The 16951-nt window shown below is 55.1% G+C and overlaps 1 protein-coding gene across 1 annotated transcript; it reads left to right on the top strand.

Annotated features, from left to right (window-relative positions):
* Positions 1–11472: 11472 nt before the first annotated feature.
* On the top strand, positions 11473–16828 carry GAS2L1 (growth arrest specific 2 like 1). The gene is made up of 6 exons (XM_049788973.1): positions 11473–11554; positions 12485–13143; positions 14433–14540; positions 14628–14724; positions 14814–14985; positions 15519–16828. The coding sequence occupies exons 2-6, from the start codon at positions 12505–12507 to the stop codon at positions 16543–16545; spliced, it is 2043 nt and encodes a 680-aa protein (XP_049644930.1). The 5' UTR covers positions 11473–11554; positions 12485–12504; the 3' UTR covers positions 16546–16828.
* The last annotated feature ends 123 nt before the right edge of the window (positions 16829–16951 follow it).

Here is a 16951-nt window from a genome sequence, read left to right as displayed (position 1 = left end):
AGATGAGTGCCTTTGCTGTTTAATTATGGGACCCCAGCCTGCTCCTATGAGTCCAACAACAGCCCAGTCCTGGGTTTTACATCTTTCTCTGCTGCTCATTGTTCTCTCATCTTTTAAAAACCAGCCCTCAGGGGCTAGAGTTTGCCTTGCAAGATTCCCCCATCCCATTGGGTCCCCCTAGACTGCCAGGAGCGATTTCTGAGCACAGAGCCAGGAGTAACCCCCAAGTGGCACCAGATGTGGCCCAAAAGCAAAAACTAAAAAACAACTTATATCCTCCCAGCTACTAGGCCATTACTTCTGAGCCACGCCCAGCTGAGCTTAGGTGATTTAGTGCCTGGACCTCCTGATGCCAAACTTGCACTCAAGCGCTTTGAGCTATCTATGGTCAGTCTGGCCTCTACATACTAGCTGTCTCATAAACTCCAAGGGACCAGCACTAGAACGTTCAGTTTCCAAGCCCCAGTTGCTCTCTGCTTCCTGATCAGCCCTTGAGACCAGTCAGGACTCCTAAGCTCACTGCATGTCCGCCCTCCCACTACTGCCAGAGCCAGCTCTGATGATGGGTTTTTAAAGCACATCGGTAGGGCAATTGCCTTGCATGCAGCTGACCCAGGAGGGATCCAATTCAATTCTCGGCATCCCAAATGGTCTCCCAGCCTGCCTGGGGCAATTTTGAATGCAGAGCCAGGAATAACTCCTGGGCACTGCTGGGTGTGGCCCAAAAACCAATCTATCAATAAAGTTTAAAAAAATAAAGTATCGGGGCCGGGCGGTGGCGCTAAAGGTAAGGTGCCTGCCTTCCCTGCGCTAGCCTTGGACGGACCGCGGTTCGATCCCCCGGTGTCCCATATGGTCCCCCAAGCCAGGAGCAACTTCTGAGCGCATAGCCAGGAGTAACCCCTGAGCGTTACCGGGTGTGGCCCAAAAACAAAATAAAAAATAAAAATAAAGTATTGTGAGGCCGGAGAGATAGCACAGCGGTGTTTGCCTTGCAAGCAGAAGATCCAGGACCTAAGGTGGTTGGTTCAAATCCCCGTGTCCCATATGGTCCCCCGTGCTTGCCAGGAGCTATTTCTGAGCAGACAGCCAGGAGTAACCCCTGAGCACTGCCAGGTGTGGCCCAAAAACCAATCTATCAATAAAGTTTAAAAAATAAAGTATCGGGCCCGGAGAGATAGCACAGCGGTGTTTGCCTTGCAAGCAGCCTATCCAGGACCTAAGGTGGTTGGTTCGAATCCCGGTGTCCCATATGGTCCCCCGTGCCTGCCAGGAGCTATTTCTGAGCAGACAGCCAGGAGTAACCCCTGAGCACTGCCGGGTGTGGCCTAAAAACAAAAAAAAACAAAAACAAAAAAATAAATAAAGTATCGCATTGGTGATGGGAAGGTTGCATGGTGAAGTGGGATGTTTTTTTTTAATAAAAATAAAGTATCTTGGGGCCAGAATGGTGGTAGAGCATGTAAAGTGCTTGCCTTGCATGTAGCTGACCTAGGTTTGATAACACTTCATATAGTCCCCCAACCTTAACAGGATTGAGCACTACAGGTGTGCCCCAAACAAGATTGCCCTCTACCCTAGTCTCAAGCAAATGGAAGCACTTAGCAGGAACCAGAGACCTGAGTTCCCTCCATCTTCGCAGCCTCCACCCCAACCAGCCTAGCACAGCCCCACCCCCAGCCCATTTCCCCCATCGCCATCTCTAGCCAGACCATTAAGCACCTTGCTGTCTTCCAGACCACTGTTCCCCTAAGTGGAACAAACCAAAGAGGGACAGTAGGAGCCTCCAGGGAATCAGAGGGGAACGGTTAAGGTAGATTTGGGGCCCATAGATCACAGCAGGTAGGGCTGATGTGACAGCCAGGGTCAGGTTCACGGCTGGAGGTAGTCCCCAAACTCCCAACTATTGGGACATTTTTGTTTCCTGAAAAGGAGGTGATGATACCGAAAGTTATTGCAAACCCCGCAGTGGCTCCTCCCCTGCAAGATCAGGCTCCAGTGACACCACTGGCTCACTCACCACTGTCCCATGGGTCAGCACCTTCCACCAGGAGGCAAGGACACACCCAAGGTGTCACTGGACTCCTGCCTCTCCCTCCCCTAGCGACCTGCCCAGTTTAACCTGGCCTGGGAGATGGTATCACAGGGGCAGCACATGCTTCCTTTGCTCCCTGATACTACACGGTGCCCTGAGCAGAGGCGGGAATGACACCAGAGTACGGAGCTAGAAGTAGTAAATACTACAGGCTGTGCCCCCCAAAAAATGTCCTCTAAACACTAGACAGAGGAATATTCTCTCCTCAGATGCACTGGATCTGCCCTCAAGAGACCTTGAGCGATAGCATGGAGGTAGGGCATTTGCCTTGCATGCAGAAGGATGCAGGTTCGAATGCCGGCATCCCATATGGTCTCCTGAGCCTGCCAGGAGCAATTTCTGAGGATAGAGCCAGGAGGAACCCCTGAGCGCTGCCAAGTGTGACCCAAAAAAAGAAAGAAAAAAGAGACCCCAGTGAGGACCAGAGAGATGGCATAGTGGTAGGGTGTTTGCCTTGCATGTGGCCAACCCAGGACGGACCCAGGTTTGATTTCCTGCATCCCATAAGGTCCCCCAAGCTTGCCAGGAGTGATTTCTGAGCACAGAGCCAGGAGTAATCCCGAGTGCAGAGATAGGAATAACCCCTGAGCACTGAGAATGTGGCCCAAAAACAAAAACAAGAAAAAAAAAAAAAAAAAAGAATCCAATGGAAATCCTAGACTTAAGCAATATTGTACTTAAAATAAAAATGCTGCTGGAGAGATAGCATGGAGGTAGGTGGTTCAAATCCCAGCATCCTATATGGTCTCCCAGGAGCGATTTCTGAGCATTAGAGCCAGAATCCCTGAGCGCTGCCAGGTGTGACCCAAAAACCAAAATAAATAAATAAATAAATAAATAAAAATGCTGGTCTAGGAGCCGGAGTGATAACACAGCTGTAAGGCGTTTGCCTTGCATTCGGCCAACACAGGATGGACCCCGATTCAAATTCCAGCATCCCATATGGTCCCCTGAGCTTGTCAGAGCAATTTCTTTTTTTGTTTGTTTGTTTTATTTTGTTTTGTTTTGTTTTTGGGCCACACCTGGTGGTGCTCAGAGGTTATTCCTGGCTCTGTGCTCAGAAATCCTTGGCAGGCACGAGGGGTGGGGGGGTGGGGGCATATGAGATGCCAGGATTCAAACCACCATTGGTCCTGGGTCTGTGCTTGCATGGCAAACACCCTACCACTGCGCTATCTCTCTGGCCTTAGGAGTAACTCTTAAACCATTATTAGAACCCAAAACTAATTTTTGGAGGGCTCACAACAGCTTTGCTCAGGATTTAACCCTGAATCTGTGCTCAGGGATCACTCCTGGTGGTTTCTAGGGCCATATATGGTGCTGAGAATTGAACTAGGTTGCCCACGTTCCTTACTCTGGCCCCACCCAAGACCGACCTTTTATTTTTATTTTTATTTTTTTTTTTTGGTTTGGCTTTTGGGTCACACCTGGCAGCGCTCAGGGGTACTCTTGGCTCTACGCTCAGAAATTGCTCCTGGCAGGCTCTGGGGACCATGTGGGATGCCGGAATTTGAACCACTGTCCTTCCGCATGCAAGGCAAATGCCCTACCTCCATGCTATTTCTCCAGCCCCTCCCAAGACCAATTTAAAAATAAAGTTTCGGGGCCAGAGAGATTATTACAGCAGGCAGAGTGCTTGCCTTGCCCTACTGGCCCCAACCTTTGCCCAGGTCTACAGGATGGGCCAGGACAGAGAAATGATTGAGGAAATTTGTTTTGTTTTGTTCTAGGGCCAGACCTGGAGGTGCTCAGGGCTTACTCCTGGCTCTACACTCAGGAACCACTTCTGGCAGGACTCAGGATTAACCCAGCGCGGCCACATGCAAGTCAAGTGCCTTATATGCTGTATCCCCAGTACTTCATATGTGATCCCTGAGCACAGAGTCAGAAAAAAAACCTTGAGTACTGCTGGATGTAGACCCCCCCAAAAAAAAAAAGTTTTAAAGTCTTGTCTAATTTGGAAGGGGCACGGTGATAGGAGACGGGAAGAATTGGACCACACCCAGTGGTGATCTGAGGCTATTTCAGGCTCTGTGTTCAGAAGTGGCCCCTTGCAGTGCTCACAGGACCACATCCAGTGCCAGAGATCAAACCTGGGAGCACAGGAAGGTGAGCACCTTAACTCCTGGGCCAGCTCTCCTGACTTCTGACTGAGTTCTTCACTTCGCACTAAGCCCTCCAAGAGCTTCTTGTCATTCACACTTAGTTTCCACACAGCTGTCCTGGGCATATCTTGTAGACCTGGGCAAAGGTTGCAGACCTTGGCAAAGGTCCCCTATGAGGAAACTAAGATGGGCGGAGGCCTCCACAGGAAGATGTGTGGGATTCCCGGGCCCAGTGGAAGCGAGGGCAGAGCAGTTAAATACAATCAAGCCCCATGTGACCCTGACCAGGGCCATCAGCTGGCCTGTGGGAAGCTTGGAGACGCTTCTGGGTCCCCTGGCCCCAGATGAGCCAAGCATAGAGTCATGGTTGGCCTCACATTTGTCACAGCCTGCAGCTCACTACCCACCACCCACACATCCTGGGCCCTGCTCCGGTGCCCTCTAGCCTAGAGAGCTGCAACACCCCAGTTGCCCTGCTCCCCAACAATTGGGCCTGCCTGAGAGGACTGGAGTGAAATTCCATGGCCCTCCAGCAACCATCAGGCAGAACCAACGCCAAGCAGGCTGTTCCTCACTCCAAGCAAGGTGGGCAAGAGCCCAGCTGGAGCCCATGGGGGGGGGGGGGCGCCCAGAGTTCTTCAAGCAGAGATCCAGGGCTTGTTGGGCAGCCCCGGCCTAAACTTCTCATTGCCTCAGCAGTGTCTGGAGCTGTCAGAGCCAAGGCCTGTCTAGCCCAGCCAGGGGTCTGGGCTGCCGTGTGGCTCTGACGAGAATTTAAGATTTAGAACAAGGACTGGAGGGGCCAGAGAGATAGCATGGAGGTAAGGCGTTTGCCTTTCATGCAGGAGGTCGGTGGTTCAAATCCCAGCATCCCATATGGTCCCCTGAGCCTGCCAGGAGTGATTTCTGAGCATAGAGCCAGGAGTAACCCCTGAGCACCGCTGGGTGTGGCCCAAAAACAAAACAAAACGAAACAAAAACAAAAAAAAAAAAAAAGAACAAAAACTGGAGCACAATGGGTATGAACTGGGCTTTTTTGTTTTTTGTTTTTTGAGCCACACCCAGAGATGCTCAGGGGTTTCTCCTGGGTATGCGCTCAGAAATCACTCCTGGCTTGGGGAACCATATGGGACACCAGGGATCAAACCACAATTCATCCTAGATCAGCCACATGCAAGGCAAATGCCCTACCACTGCTCTGGCCCCAGTGTGGATGTTTTGTTTTGTTTTTTTGTGGGTTTTGGGTCATACCCGGCGGTGCTCAGGGGTTATTCCTGGCTCCAGGCTCAGAAATTGCTCCTGGCAGGCATGGGGTACCATATGGGACGCCGGGATTCGAACCGATGACCTCCTGCATGAAAGGCAAACACCTTACCTCCATGCTATCTCTCCGGCCCCAGTGTGGATGGTTTTTATCGGCCGTTTCCACCCAGCTCAGAAGGAGGCAAGGGTGGGGCTGACGTTCACTGAGAACTAGACCTCACAGATGCCAGAAGCAGACAGTAGTTATTTCATTTTTTCTTTTTGGTTCTTGGGCCAACGCCCTGCCCTATGCTCTACCCGCTGTACTATCACTCAGGCTCCAGACAGCAATTCTTGGGAGCAACTTGGAGTGCAGATTAGACGAGAGGGGAGTGGGGCCACTCCCAGTGGTACTCAGGGCTTACTCCTGACTCTGTGCTCAGGGATCATTATCTGGTGGTGCTTATGAGACTGTTTGTGACACCAGAGACTAAAGTCAGGGTCGACCATTCCTTACCATGCAATTGCCTTACCACTGCCCTATCTCTCAGGCTCCTGAACCTCATTTGAATATTCATTTTGTTTGGTTTTTGGTTTTGGGTCATACCTCGCGGCATTCAGGGCTTACTCCTGGCTCTGTGCTCAGAAATCACTCCTGGCAGGCAATGGGGACCATATGGGAAGCTGGGATTCGAACCACCATCTGTCCTGGGTTGGCTGCGTGCAAGGCAAATGCTCTGCTGCTGTGCTATCTCTCCAGAGCCCCAAATATTCATTTTTGTGTTGGAGCCCCTCACAGAAGTGGCTGCTTGGGGAAAGATACTCAAGTATCTTCCCTCTCCAACCTGAATGTCCTGTCATCCCCAGAAGTTCTCTCCTTCCCAAGTGGGTGAGCAGTCCCAAGCCTGGTGGGTCCTCCAAGAGTCACACACCCCCTCACCAGCACCTTCTCTGGCCAGGCCCCTAAGATACAGCTGGAATCCACATTCTTACCACCTTCCCACCTGGTTACACCCTGCACAGCAGTCACCTGAAACCTGTTCAGGCTAAAATGAGGGTGTAGGGGCTGGAGAAATAGTACAGTGGGTAGGGTACTATTTGCTTGGGGCCCCTGTACCCGCCAGGAGTGATCCCTAAGTGCAGAGTCAGGAGTAACCCCTGAGTATTGCCAGGTGTGGCCTCCAAACAAAACAAGTAATAAAGTCAGACTGTCTCTTCCCCGCTACTCTGATTCCTGCCATGGCTCCTGCATCTTCAGAGGCATGAGTGGGACAAAAGTTCTGCTCAGTCAGCCCTAGTTTCTGCCTCCTCGTCCCTCCCACTATGCTTCTACTGCCTCACTCTTTCTGGAACACACACCAGGTACATGTCACGTCTCCCTCAGAGCTTTGTCCCTGGCAGTTCCCTCTGTCCCAAATACTTGCCTCCACATATTATGGGTAAATTTTCCCCCTACCCTTTTGCCTTCCCTCCCTCCCTTCCCTCACTTCCTTTTCTGATGCTGAATGGAAAATCACAGGCACCAGCCTAAAGGGACAGTTCTATGGTTTACAATGGCTCCCTTCAAATCCCCTGCAAGGAATTCTATTCCTGCTGCTGCTACAAGTGCCCTGGTAAGGTCCTGGCTGGGATCCTACCTAGGATCCCTGGCACCAGTGATTTTGGGCCATGGCACAACCAAGAGTATGAACACCATAAGGAAGGAGTGTGAAAACTGGACAGCACCACAATTAAGTGTTGGAGCACCACAGTCAGGCATGGCTAGGACCCTGGGCCATTACAACAACTCCCAAGGAGGGCTGAAGGGACAGAATTGGGACTTACATGCGGCCAAACTAGTTCAATCCCTGGCACTGCCTGGAGTGGTTCCTGAGCACATAGCCAGGGTGAACCCAAAACATTATTGGTTGAGGCCCCCAAAAGTTAGAATAACAGGGCTGGAGAGATAGCACAGCAATAAGGCGTTTGCCTTGCACGTGGCCAACACAGGACTGATCCTGGTTCTAATGCGGCATTCCACATGGTCACTCAAGCCTGCCAGGGGCGATTTCTGAGCACAGAGCCAGGAGTAACCCCTGAGCATTGCCGGTACGATCCAAAAAACAAAAACAAACAAAAAACAAAAAACAAACAAAAAACAAAAATAAAAACAAACAAAAACATAAACAATTAATGGGGGCAGGAGAGATAGCACAGCAATAGGGCGTTTGCCTTGCACGCTGCTGACCCAGGACAGACCTGGGTTTGATATCCGGCATCCCATATGGTCCCCCGTGCCTGCCAGGAGTGATTTCTGAGCACAGAGCCAGGAGGAACCCCTGAGCACTGCTAGGTGTGGCCAAAATAAAACCCCCCAAAATAAAATAAAGGAATAACAGTTAATAAAAAATAAAGATATGGGCCCGGAGAGATAGCACAGCGGCATTTGCCTTGCAAGCAGCCGATCCAGGACCAAAGGTGGTTGGTTCGAATCCCGGTGTCCCATATGGTCCCCCGTGCCTGCCAGGAGCTATTTCTGAGCAGACAGCCAGGAGTAACCCCTGAGCACCGCCGGGTGTGGCCCACAAACCAAAATAAATAAATAAATAAATAAATAAATAAATAAATAAATAAATAAATAAAGAGGTAGTATAGCAGGTAGGGCATGTGACAGATCTCATTTCGATCCATGGAGTCTCATATGGTCCCCTGAGCCTACTAGGAGTGAACACTGCCAGATTTGGCCCTAAAACAAAAATATATAAATTTAAAAAGGTGGAGGCGGATGATAGTACAGTAGGTATATAGGGCACTTGCCTTGCATATGGCTGACCCAGGTTTGATTCCCAGCATCCCATATGGTCCCCCGTATCCTGGAGCCTATCAGGAGTAAACCTTGAATACCGCCAGATTTGGCCCCAAAACCAAAAAATAAATAAAAAGAGAGAGGGCCCGGGGCCAGAGAGATAGCACAACAGTAGGGCATTTGCCTTGCACCAGTCAACCTGGGGTGGACCAGGGTTCAATTCCCGACACCCCTGAGCCTGCCAGGAGCGATTTCTAAGTGCAGAGCCAGGAGTAACCCCTGAGCACTCCTGGATGTGATCCAAAACAAAACAATACAAAACAAAAAGATGGGGGAGGGAGCAATAGCATAGCAGGTAAGGTTTTTACCTTGCACACAGCTGGCACAGGTTCAATCCCCAGCATCCCATATGGTCCCCTGAGCCTACCCTGAACCTTCCAGGGATAATTCCTGAGCTCAGAACTGAGAGTAACCCCTAGTCATTGCCAGGTGTAGCCCCCAAACAAAAAAAAATTACCTTATCCCCCTTCTTTCTCTTTTCTCTCTCTTTTGTTTTTTAGGTTTTTGGGTCACACCGGCAGTGCTCAGAGGTCATTCCTGGCTCTACACTCAGAAATTGCTCCTGGCAGGCTTGGGGGACCATATGGGATGCCGAGACTGGAACCACCGTCCTTCTGTATGCAAGGCAAACTTCCTACCTCCATTCTATCTCTCTGGCCCTTCTCTTTCTCTTATTTATTTTTATTTTTTCATGGAACACAACTGAAGGTGCTGGGAGGCTACCGCAGGCTCTGTTGTCGGGGGTCATTCCTGGCAGTGCTCTGAGGACCACGGAGTGCCTAGGAGGGTCAAAGAAGAGGCAGCTGCCAGCAAGGCAAGCACCTTTACCCCTAATGTGATTTGTTTTACCGAAAACAAAGATCATTCCTGGTTCCTTTGTATCTGTTTGTTTACAACTTGGTTTTACCCCCAAAACAGATTGTTTTACATAGCTCCAGCAATCCTGGGCGGGGACTGGCTCAGGATAGCCTGAGCTATCTCTCCTTTCTTGTTCCTTACTCCCCCACTAGGTGGGCTCTGTCCTCAATAAAAACAAAAATTCCAGCAGACAGCTCGCTCTCAATATGAGGTAGAAGACTGCCAGACTACAAGTTTCACCATCAGCCTGGTTTGGATTATTTTGTGCGGCAACACTGCTCTCTGACCTGCTCACCTGGGGTTGGAAATAAGGTATGTGGATTTATTAGCAACCTCTCTATGATCTTCCAGCCCAAGAGAACTGCAATTTAAAAAATTACTTTATTCGGAAATTGCATTTCCATCCTCTTTCTCTCTCTCTCTCTCTTTTTTTTTGTTTTTTGTTTTTTGTTTTTGGGCCACACCCAGTGGCACTCAGGGATTACTCCTGACTCTGCACTCAGAAATCGCTCCTTGCTTGGGGGACCAAATGGGACACCGGGGGCTTGAACCGTGGTGGTCTGTCCTAGGTTAGCACGTGCAAGGCAAACACCCTACGGCTTGCGCCACTGCTCCAGCCCCACCATCCCCTCTCTTGTCCTTGCCCCACACTCTCCTGGCCTTGCTCCTCAGCCTTCTCCATAGCTCCTCAAACCTGGTTCAGCCCAGGGGCAGATTCTCTGCCATGCTGAGTCTCACTTGGTTTCTCAGCATACAGTAGGTGTCAAATTAATGGGAGTCATTATGCTGACTCACACAATGGGAGCTGGAACAGGGCTTGCATATTCCATTCTCAGGGTGAGAGCTGTGGTACAATTTTCTGGTCAGCAAAGAGGATGCCCCTGAGCAGCCTGGGGCCATCCAGGAGGTAGGGCACTCTACCAAGAGCCCTGATTCCGGTCACACTGAGAATGATTTTTGTTTGTTTTGCTTTTGGGATACACCCTGTGTTTAGGTTTGTTTTGTTTTGGGCCACACCCAGCAGTGCTCAGGACTACTCTTGGCTCTGCACTCAGAAATAGCTCCTGGCAGGCTTGGGGAAACTATATAGGATGTTGGGGATTGAACCTGGGCTGGCTGCTTGCAAAGCAAACACCCTACCTGCTGTGCTATTATTGTTTCCACTCCTGGTGTTTAGGGTTTACCCTGGCTCTGAGCTCAGGAATAACTCCTGGAGGTTCAGGGTCACATCCGGATCTGTTGTGTGCAAGGTAAGCGCCCTACTCACTGTACTATATAGTTCTGGCCCCCAAGCCCAGTACTTCTCTTTGCTCTCTAGATTGTACCCCAATTTGGCCTTGGTAAGGGTCCCTCCTAAAAGTGGCTCACCAGCTCCTTCAGGTACAAAAGGACTCTGGCACAAGGGTGGACTTGAGCAGTAACATAACAACATAACGGGTAGGGCCAACCTGGGTTCCATCTCCGGCATCCCACATGGTTCCCAGAACCTGTCGGGAGAGATTTCTGAGCACAAAGCCTGGAGTAACCCGAGTATTGCCGGGTGTGGCACTTCCCCCAAAATAAAAACTTCAAAGAGAGTGAACACGAACCATTCAGACCCTAACTTGCCATTTAATCTCAGTTCCCTTCTCTGTGTCCTTTGGTCCAACTAGTGGTGGCTGGGAATGGCCTGTCCCTGCCTTTGATCGCTGGAGCCATAGTGACCCGCCTACCCATTTGGGCCTCGGTATCCTCATCCATGCAATGGGTCCCTAATCTCAGCCAGCAGTTGAGTGGCCAGCAGAGTCCATGCTCTCCCTCCTCCTCTTCTCCAGGAGGGTTTGCACGAAGAGAGGAACTTCCCCAGGGCCAGCCCAGCCCAGCCCAGCCCAGCCCTGCGGCCTGCAGTATCTGGCTACTGGAGATGCCCTGCAGCCGGAGGTGACTGGGCAAGCCTGGGGCTGCTATCGCTTCCTGAGTTCATCTCGGGAACAACTTTGGGGGTGTCCCCCCTGGAGGGTGCCATTAAAAGGGCCCAATCCCAGGCACTGCACAATTAAACATTAGAATTAAAATCAAAATGCTCCACCCCTTCCCCAGGACATGTAGGAGGCGGCCCCGGATTCTCCTAAAAGAGCAGCACGGTTGTGGGGCTGTCGGGTCCCGGTCCCGGTCCGGGATCTAGGTTCGGGAGCCGCCCCCAAAGCAGCCCGAGCCCCACCCCAACTCCTCCGCGGCCCCTTTAAGAGCGGGCGGGCCCCGAATTCCAGGGAGGCGGAGACGGCGGGCGGCGCGGCTGCAGCCGGCCTGGGGCTCTGCGGGGCTCGGCGGGCGCCTCCCTGCGGCGCCCGGGCCCTGCTCCTCCTCCGGCTCCGGCTCCGGCTCCGGCTCCTCCGGGGCGATGCCTCCCGAGGCCGCGGGATGAGCCAGGTGAGCCCGGGGACCCCGCGCCCGCTGCGCACTGACGGGCAGCAGGGCCCCAGGCCTCCTCCCCGGGGCTGTGTGACCTTGGGCAGCCCCGACCCTCTCTGGGCCGAGGCTAGCGGACGGCGGGGCCCGGCCCAGCCCGGTCCGGGGCGCTGGGGAAGCTCCCTGGGGAGGTGGGGCCCGGCCCGATCGCTCCTGGGCCCCGCCGGGCGCCTGGCTCGGGCCGGAGAGTGGAGCCGGTTGCTGGCTCCTGCCGTGCTCGGCCAAACTCTTCTTGCTGCTTCTCCGTCGCTTGGGGCTTCGGGGAAGCCGCGCTGGGAGCGAGGCCCTGGACTTTCTGGGCGGAGGACGTGCAGCCGTGGAGCCTGGTCTCCCCCTTGAGCCTTAGCTCACCTCCCCAGGGCAACCAGAAGGGGGTCCAGCCAGCACCACCGGAAAAAAAAAAAAAAGCCAGACAGCAAACTCGGAAGGTGTTTCTGGGAATCTATTTGGTTTTTTTGGGGGGCCACGCTTGGCTGTGTTCAGGGTGCTGGGGATGACACCTGCGTCTGGCTCATGCAAAGCAGGGGCCCTACATGCTGTCGTGGCTCTCCAGCCCCAAAGAGAATCTTTAGTTTGTTTTTGTTTTTTTTTGGGGGGGGGGTTGGCCACACCTGGCTGTGCTCAGTGACCACACCTAGGGATGCTTTGGTCTGGGGGGACCGGGTGTCCTGCACGCTGCAGTCACATTGCAGGCCAGCACCTCAACTTTTGTACATTCCTGTACCCATTCCACAGATGAGGAAACTGAGCTCCAGCTGGTGCTAGAAGCCAGGATCTCTGGCCTGAAATGACAGGCTGGTGCAGGGGATCACAGCTGCATCTGTTTGGTGTGTCCTGGCTGAGTACTCACAGTGATTCTAACCCGTATCCCTCCCATTCATCCACCCACAGTGACTCCACTGGCCCCGGGCATGGCGGACCCAGTGGCGGGCATCGCGGGCTCGGCGGCCAAGAGCGTTCGGCCTTTCAGGTCCAGTGAGGCCTACGTGGAAGCCATGAAGGAGGACCTGGCAGAGTGGCTGAATGCTTTGTACAACCTGGGCCTGCCCAGCGGCGGCGAGGGCTTCCTGACGGGGCTGGCAACGGGCACCACTCTATGCCAGCATGCCAACGCCGTCACCGAAGCTGCCCGGGCCCAGGCAGCAGCCAGGCCCACCCGTGGGGTGGTCTTCCAGGCCCACAGCGTGACACCCGGCTCCTTCATGGCCCGAGACAACGTGGCCAGCTTCATCGGCTGGTGCCGCGCCGAGCTGGGGGTGCCCGAGGTGCTCATGTTTGAGACTGAAGACCTGGTTCTGCGTAAGAACGAGAAGAGCGTGGTCCTGTGCCTCCTGGAGGTGGCCCGGCGCGGGGCTCGCCTGGGCCTGCTCGCCCCCCGCCTGGTGCAGTTCGAGCAGGAGATCGAGCGGGAGCTGCGGGCCACACGGCCTGCCCCCCACTCTCACTCCCCTGCCACTGTGGAGGACCTGGCAGAAACCACCGCAGCCCCGGGGGCTCCCTCCCGTGGCCCCCGAATGACACCTAGCGACCTGCGGAACTTGGACGAACTGGTGAGTCCTGCCATGGCCCATGGCCCTGACATTCCAACCCATCTACCAGGGCTAGGTTCGGGGGTCCCTGTCCTGACCTCGGGGCCACCATCCCACCCTTCTCCAGAAAGGGGCATATCCTGAACACCAACGGCCTGAGAGGGAGGTCACAAAACTCCCCTGAATCTGGCATAGAATTTAAGGGTCCCGTCGCATCAACTCCCCATTTCCCTGAGGAGCTAAGCAGGCCCCAGGTAAACTTCGTTGCCCTCATCTAGGGCAGCAGATTTTTACACATTAGGGCTCAGAAAGTGTCCAGAGATGGGACTGGAGCGGTGGCGCAGCCGTAGGGCATTTGTCTTGCAAGCATCTGACCTAGGACAGACCTCGGTTCGATCCCCGGGGTCCCATATGGTCCCCCGAGACAGGAGCGATTTCTGAGCGCATAGCCGGGAGTAACCCTTGAGCCCCACGGAGTGTGGCCCAAAAACCAAAACCAATCAAACAAACAAATGAAGTGTCCAGAGAAGCCTCCCAGGTCTCCGTGGGCTGCCGCCCACCTCTGCCTCACCTCCAGGGCCCTGAGGCCATCACTAGTTTGGGAAGCTCCCACACGTGCAGTGGCAGCTCTGAACCTATGAGGAGTTGACTGTGCTCCCACTGCCGCTCCTGCTCCCAAGATCTGTGTGTCCCCGATACTCCCACAGCCAGGCTAAGAGTTTCCTTCTTATCATGAGTGAAGAATAGGGTGTCCCGCTCTCAGAGGGGGTAGCCTGTTGTCTGTGGGCAGAGGCTGTCCTCCCTCCCCCCACCTTCCCCAGGCCCCGGTGGGGCTCCACCTGCCCATTTTATAGTCTGGCTCTGGCGGGCGGGGCTGCCCACAGCCAGCCTGGCAGCTCCAGCCTGGAGGTCTGTGGCGGCCACTGGGCACTAGTGAGGCAGGAGGTTTGGATGCACCCCAGCACCCCTACTCCGTGTCTGTGCCGTTCTGCCTGCCCTTAGCTTTTCAGTCTCTGGGTGGGTGACAGGAGACCACAGCCCCCAACTCTGATCAGCTCTTTTGAAAGCCGAAGGGGAAGGCGCACAGGGGAAAGGTCAAGTATGGAGGCTGTTCTGAGCTGGGCAACACAGTCCAGCACCCTCCTTCCTCGGAAGGACTTACTTCCTCCTGACCCTGGGGTTGCTGACATAAGGTCCGCAAAAGAGAGATCTGAGGGGCCGGGGATGTGGCTCAGAAGTCAAGCACATGCTTTGATCCTGGATTGATCCCGGGAACCATGACCTAACCTCCAGTTCTCTCTGGTGCTCAGGTGAGGGAGATCTTGGGCTGCTGTACCTGTCCGGACCAGTTTCCCATGATTAAGGTCTCCGAGGGGAAGTACCGCGTGGGAGATTCCAGCCTGCTCATCTTTGTGCGGGTAAGCGGGCGGCTGGTGGCTCCCTGAGGGCTCGGGGTTATGCCCCCTCTGGGCAAGCCTTGATCTGCTCCCTCGGGGCTCCCACAGGTGCTGCGGAGCCACGTGATGGTCCGAGTGGGTGGTGGCTGGGACACGCTGGAGCACTACCTGGACAAGCACGACCCCTGCCGCTGCTCCTCCTCAGGTCTGGGCTGTGCGACTGTGGGACTGTGGGGTGGGGAGCCCCTCTCTGGCATACACCCACCCACCGTCAATCCGCCTTCTCTCCTACAGCCCACCGCCCTTCGGCGCAGAGAGCTAGCACCTTCTCCTCACAGAGGGGGTCACCCATCCACAGTCCCCGGGCTGCCAGCCCTGTCCCTGGGAGCGATCGTCGGGGCTCCCGGCCTGAAGTGACACCCATGAGCTCACGCAGCTCCAAGGAGGGGCCCGAGACCCCACTCAGGTGAGGGGCAGGAGGAGGACTTGGGGGACCACAGGGACGTTGGTGGGGGTGTCAGTCTCTGCCCAGCTGACAAAAGAGCCTGAGCTCTGATCCAGGAGTGACTCACAGGCTGGGAAAAGTTCCCGTGGGTGGGGGCAGGCCTGACTTCCCGTCTCCGTGGCAACGCAGGAACAACACAGCTGGGGCGGGCCCAGGGCCTGGGTGCCGGCCAGCCTAGCCCTGCTTCCTCCTGCCTGGCCACCAAGCCTGCCTGCCTGGCCGGCCCTGGAAACCAGAGGCCTGGGGAGGGGAGTTCAAGGCCCTGGAGGCTTGGTTGCTTCCGCTGTCGGAGGCTGGGGGGGACGTGATGCTGGAAGCTCTGCTGCCCGGTGTCTCACTTCTCCCTGGAAGTCCCCAGGAAGGAAAGGCCCAGCAGAGCCTCCAAACACACAGCATAGGTGTCTTCCTCCCCCAACGAGTTCCTTCCGCTCCCACCCCTCCTGGACACCTCACCTCTGCCCATGACGCCCATCTCTCTTGTTCCCCTGCCCCAGGCCTCGGGACCAGCTGCCCCCCCATGCCCGCTCCCGCCGCTACTCTGGGGACAGTGACTCCTCGGCCTGCTCAGCCCAGAGCGGTCCCCTGGGTGCCCGCAGTGATGATCTGGCCACTGCCCCCCAGAGGGAGCGGCCTAGCCGACGGCTGACCACAAGCACCCCCGTCTCCCCGAAACGGCCCCCTGACCCCCGCAGCCAGTCTCGAGACAGGTTGGAACGGGGACGTCCCCGGGGAGCACCAGGAGGCAGAGGGGCCCGGCTGTCAGCCCCCAGCCCTGCCCGGCGTGCTCGAAGCAAGAACCGAGAGGAGCAGGCTGTGCTTTTGGTGCGCAGAGACCGAGATGGGCAGCATTCTGTGCTGGGGAGCAGGGCAGGCTCTGGGAGGAGCAGCCCCCAGACACCCCGTGACCTCAGCCCTGTGGGCCTGGTAGCCCCTTGGCCTTCCGGTGTGTCCAGCTCGGGATTGGGCCCCGTGCCGGCCAGCGTCTTACGCACACCCCTGCAGCTGGACCCGCAGCAGGAGCAGCAGCTGATCCAGTGCCTAGAAGAGGAGTTCCTGGCCAATTCCCAAGCCCTGGAGGCTGCAGCTAGCAGGACCCCCACTGGACCAGCTCCCGAGCCAGCGCGGGCCCCAGAAAACCCAGCTCCTGATTCCGCGTATTGCTCCTCTAGCTCTTCTTCCTCATCCCTCAGCGTCCTGGTTGCCAAGTGTGGCCAACCTGGAGATGCTGGCCGGGTGGCCAATGGGCTCCCCGGGCCTAGAGGCCCAGCCCTATCCAGTTCTTCTGATGAAGGCAGCCCCAGTCCTGCCGTGGGTGGCCCACCAGATGCACCTGGCCTCCCCACCTGCCCAGAACCTCCAAGGACCATGGCGCGAGGCCGGATGGATACGCAGCCAGACCGAAAACCCTCACGCATCCCCACACCTCGGGGCCCCCGACGCCCGTCTGGACCCATGGAGCCAGGAGCCTGGCATGCCCTGCCTTCGGTCACCCGAAGGGCTGAGCCAGATTCCTGGATGTGATGGACCTGCTACCAGACTCCCTACTTCAATCACCTTTTCCTTTGTGGCCTTAACCCCTCTGCATCAGGGAAACCCCTGCCTCCTGCCCCCCGCTGACTCTTGGGGACCAGACCTCATGGGACCACTTGCACAATGGGACCTCTGTTGTACATTCCAGTTGGGGATCAACGTTGCTATTTAACTAATATTATTGAAAGCCTTAGAGTCGGCAGGGCCAGTTCACTGGGGACTTCTGAGGTCCTGTGACCCTGCAGAGCCTGACAAGTAAAGTCTTGTTCAATCACTTGTGTCTGTGTCTTGGGAATGCAGCCTTGGCTTGGGACCATCACACTTTAGGGGACCCCATGACTAAAAGCTAGGTCAGAAGGTCTAGAGGGCAAGCGTGACAGCTTCCTGCTAGGATTCA

Source organism: Suncus etruscus, chromosome 15 (genome assembly GCF_024139225.1).
Source record: "Suncus etruscus isolate mSunEtr1 chromosome 15, mSunEtr1.pri.cur, whole genome shotgun sequence".
Classification (NCBI taxonomy): Eukaryota; Metazoa; Chordata; class Mammalia; order Eulipotyphla; family Soricidae; genus Suncus; species Suncus etruscus.
The sequence above is the reverse complement of the archived record's forward strand: the minus strand, read 5'-3'. Positions and strand labels throughout refer to the sequence as shown.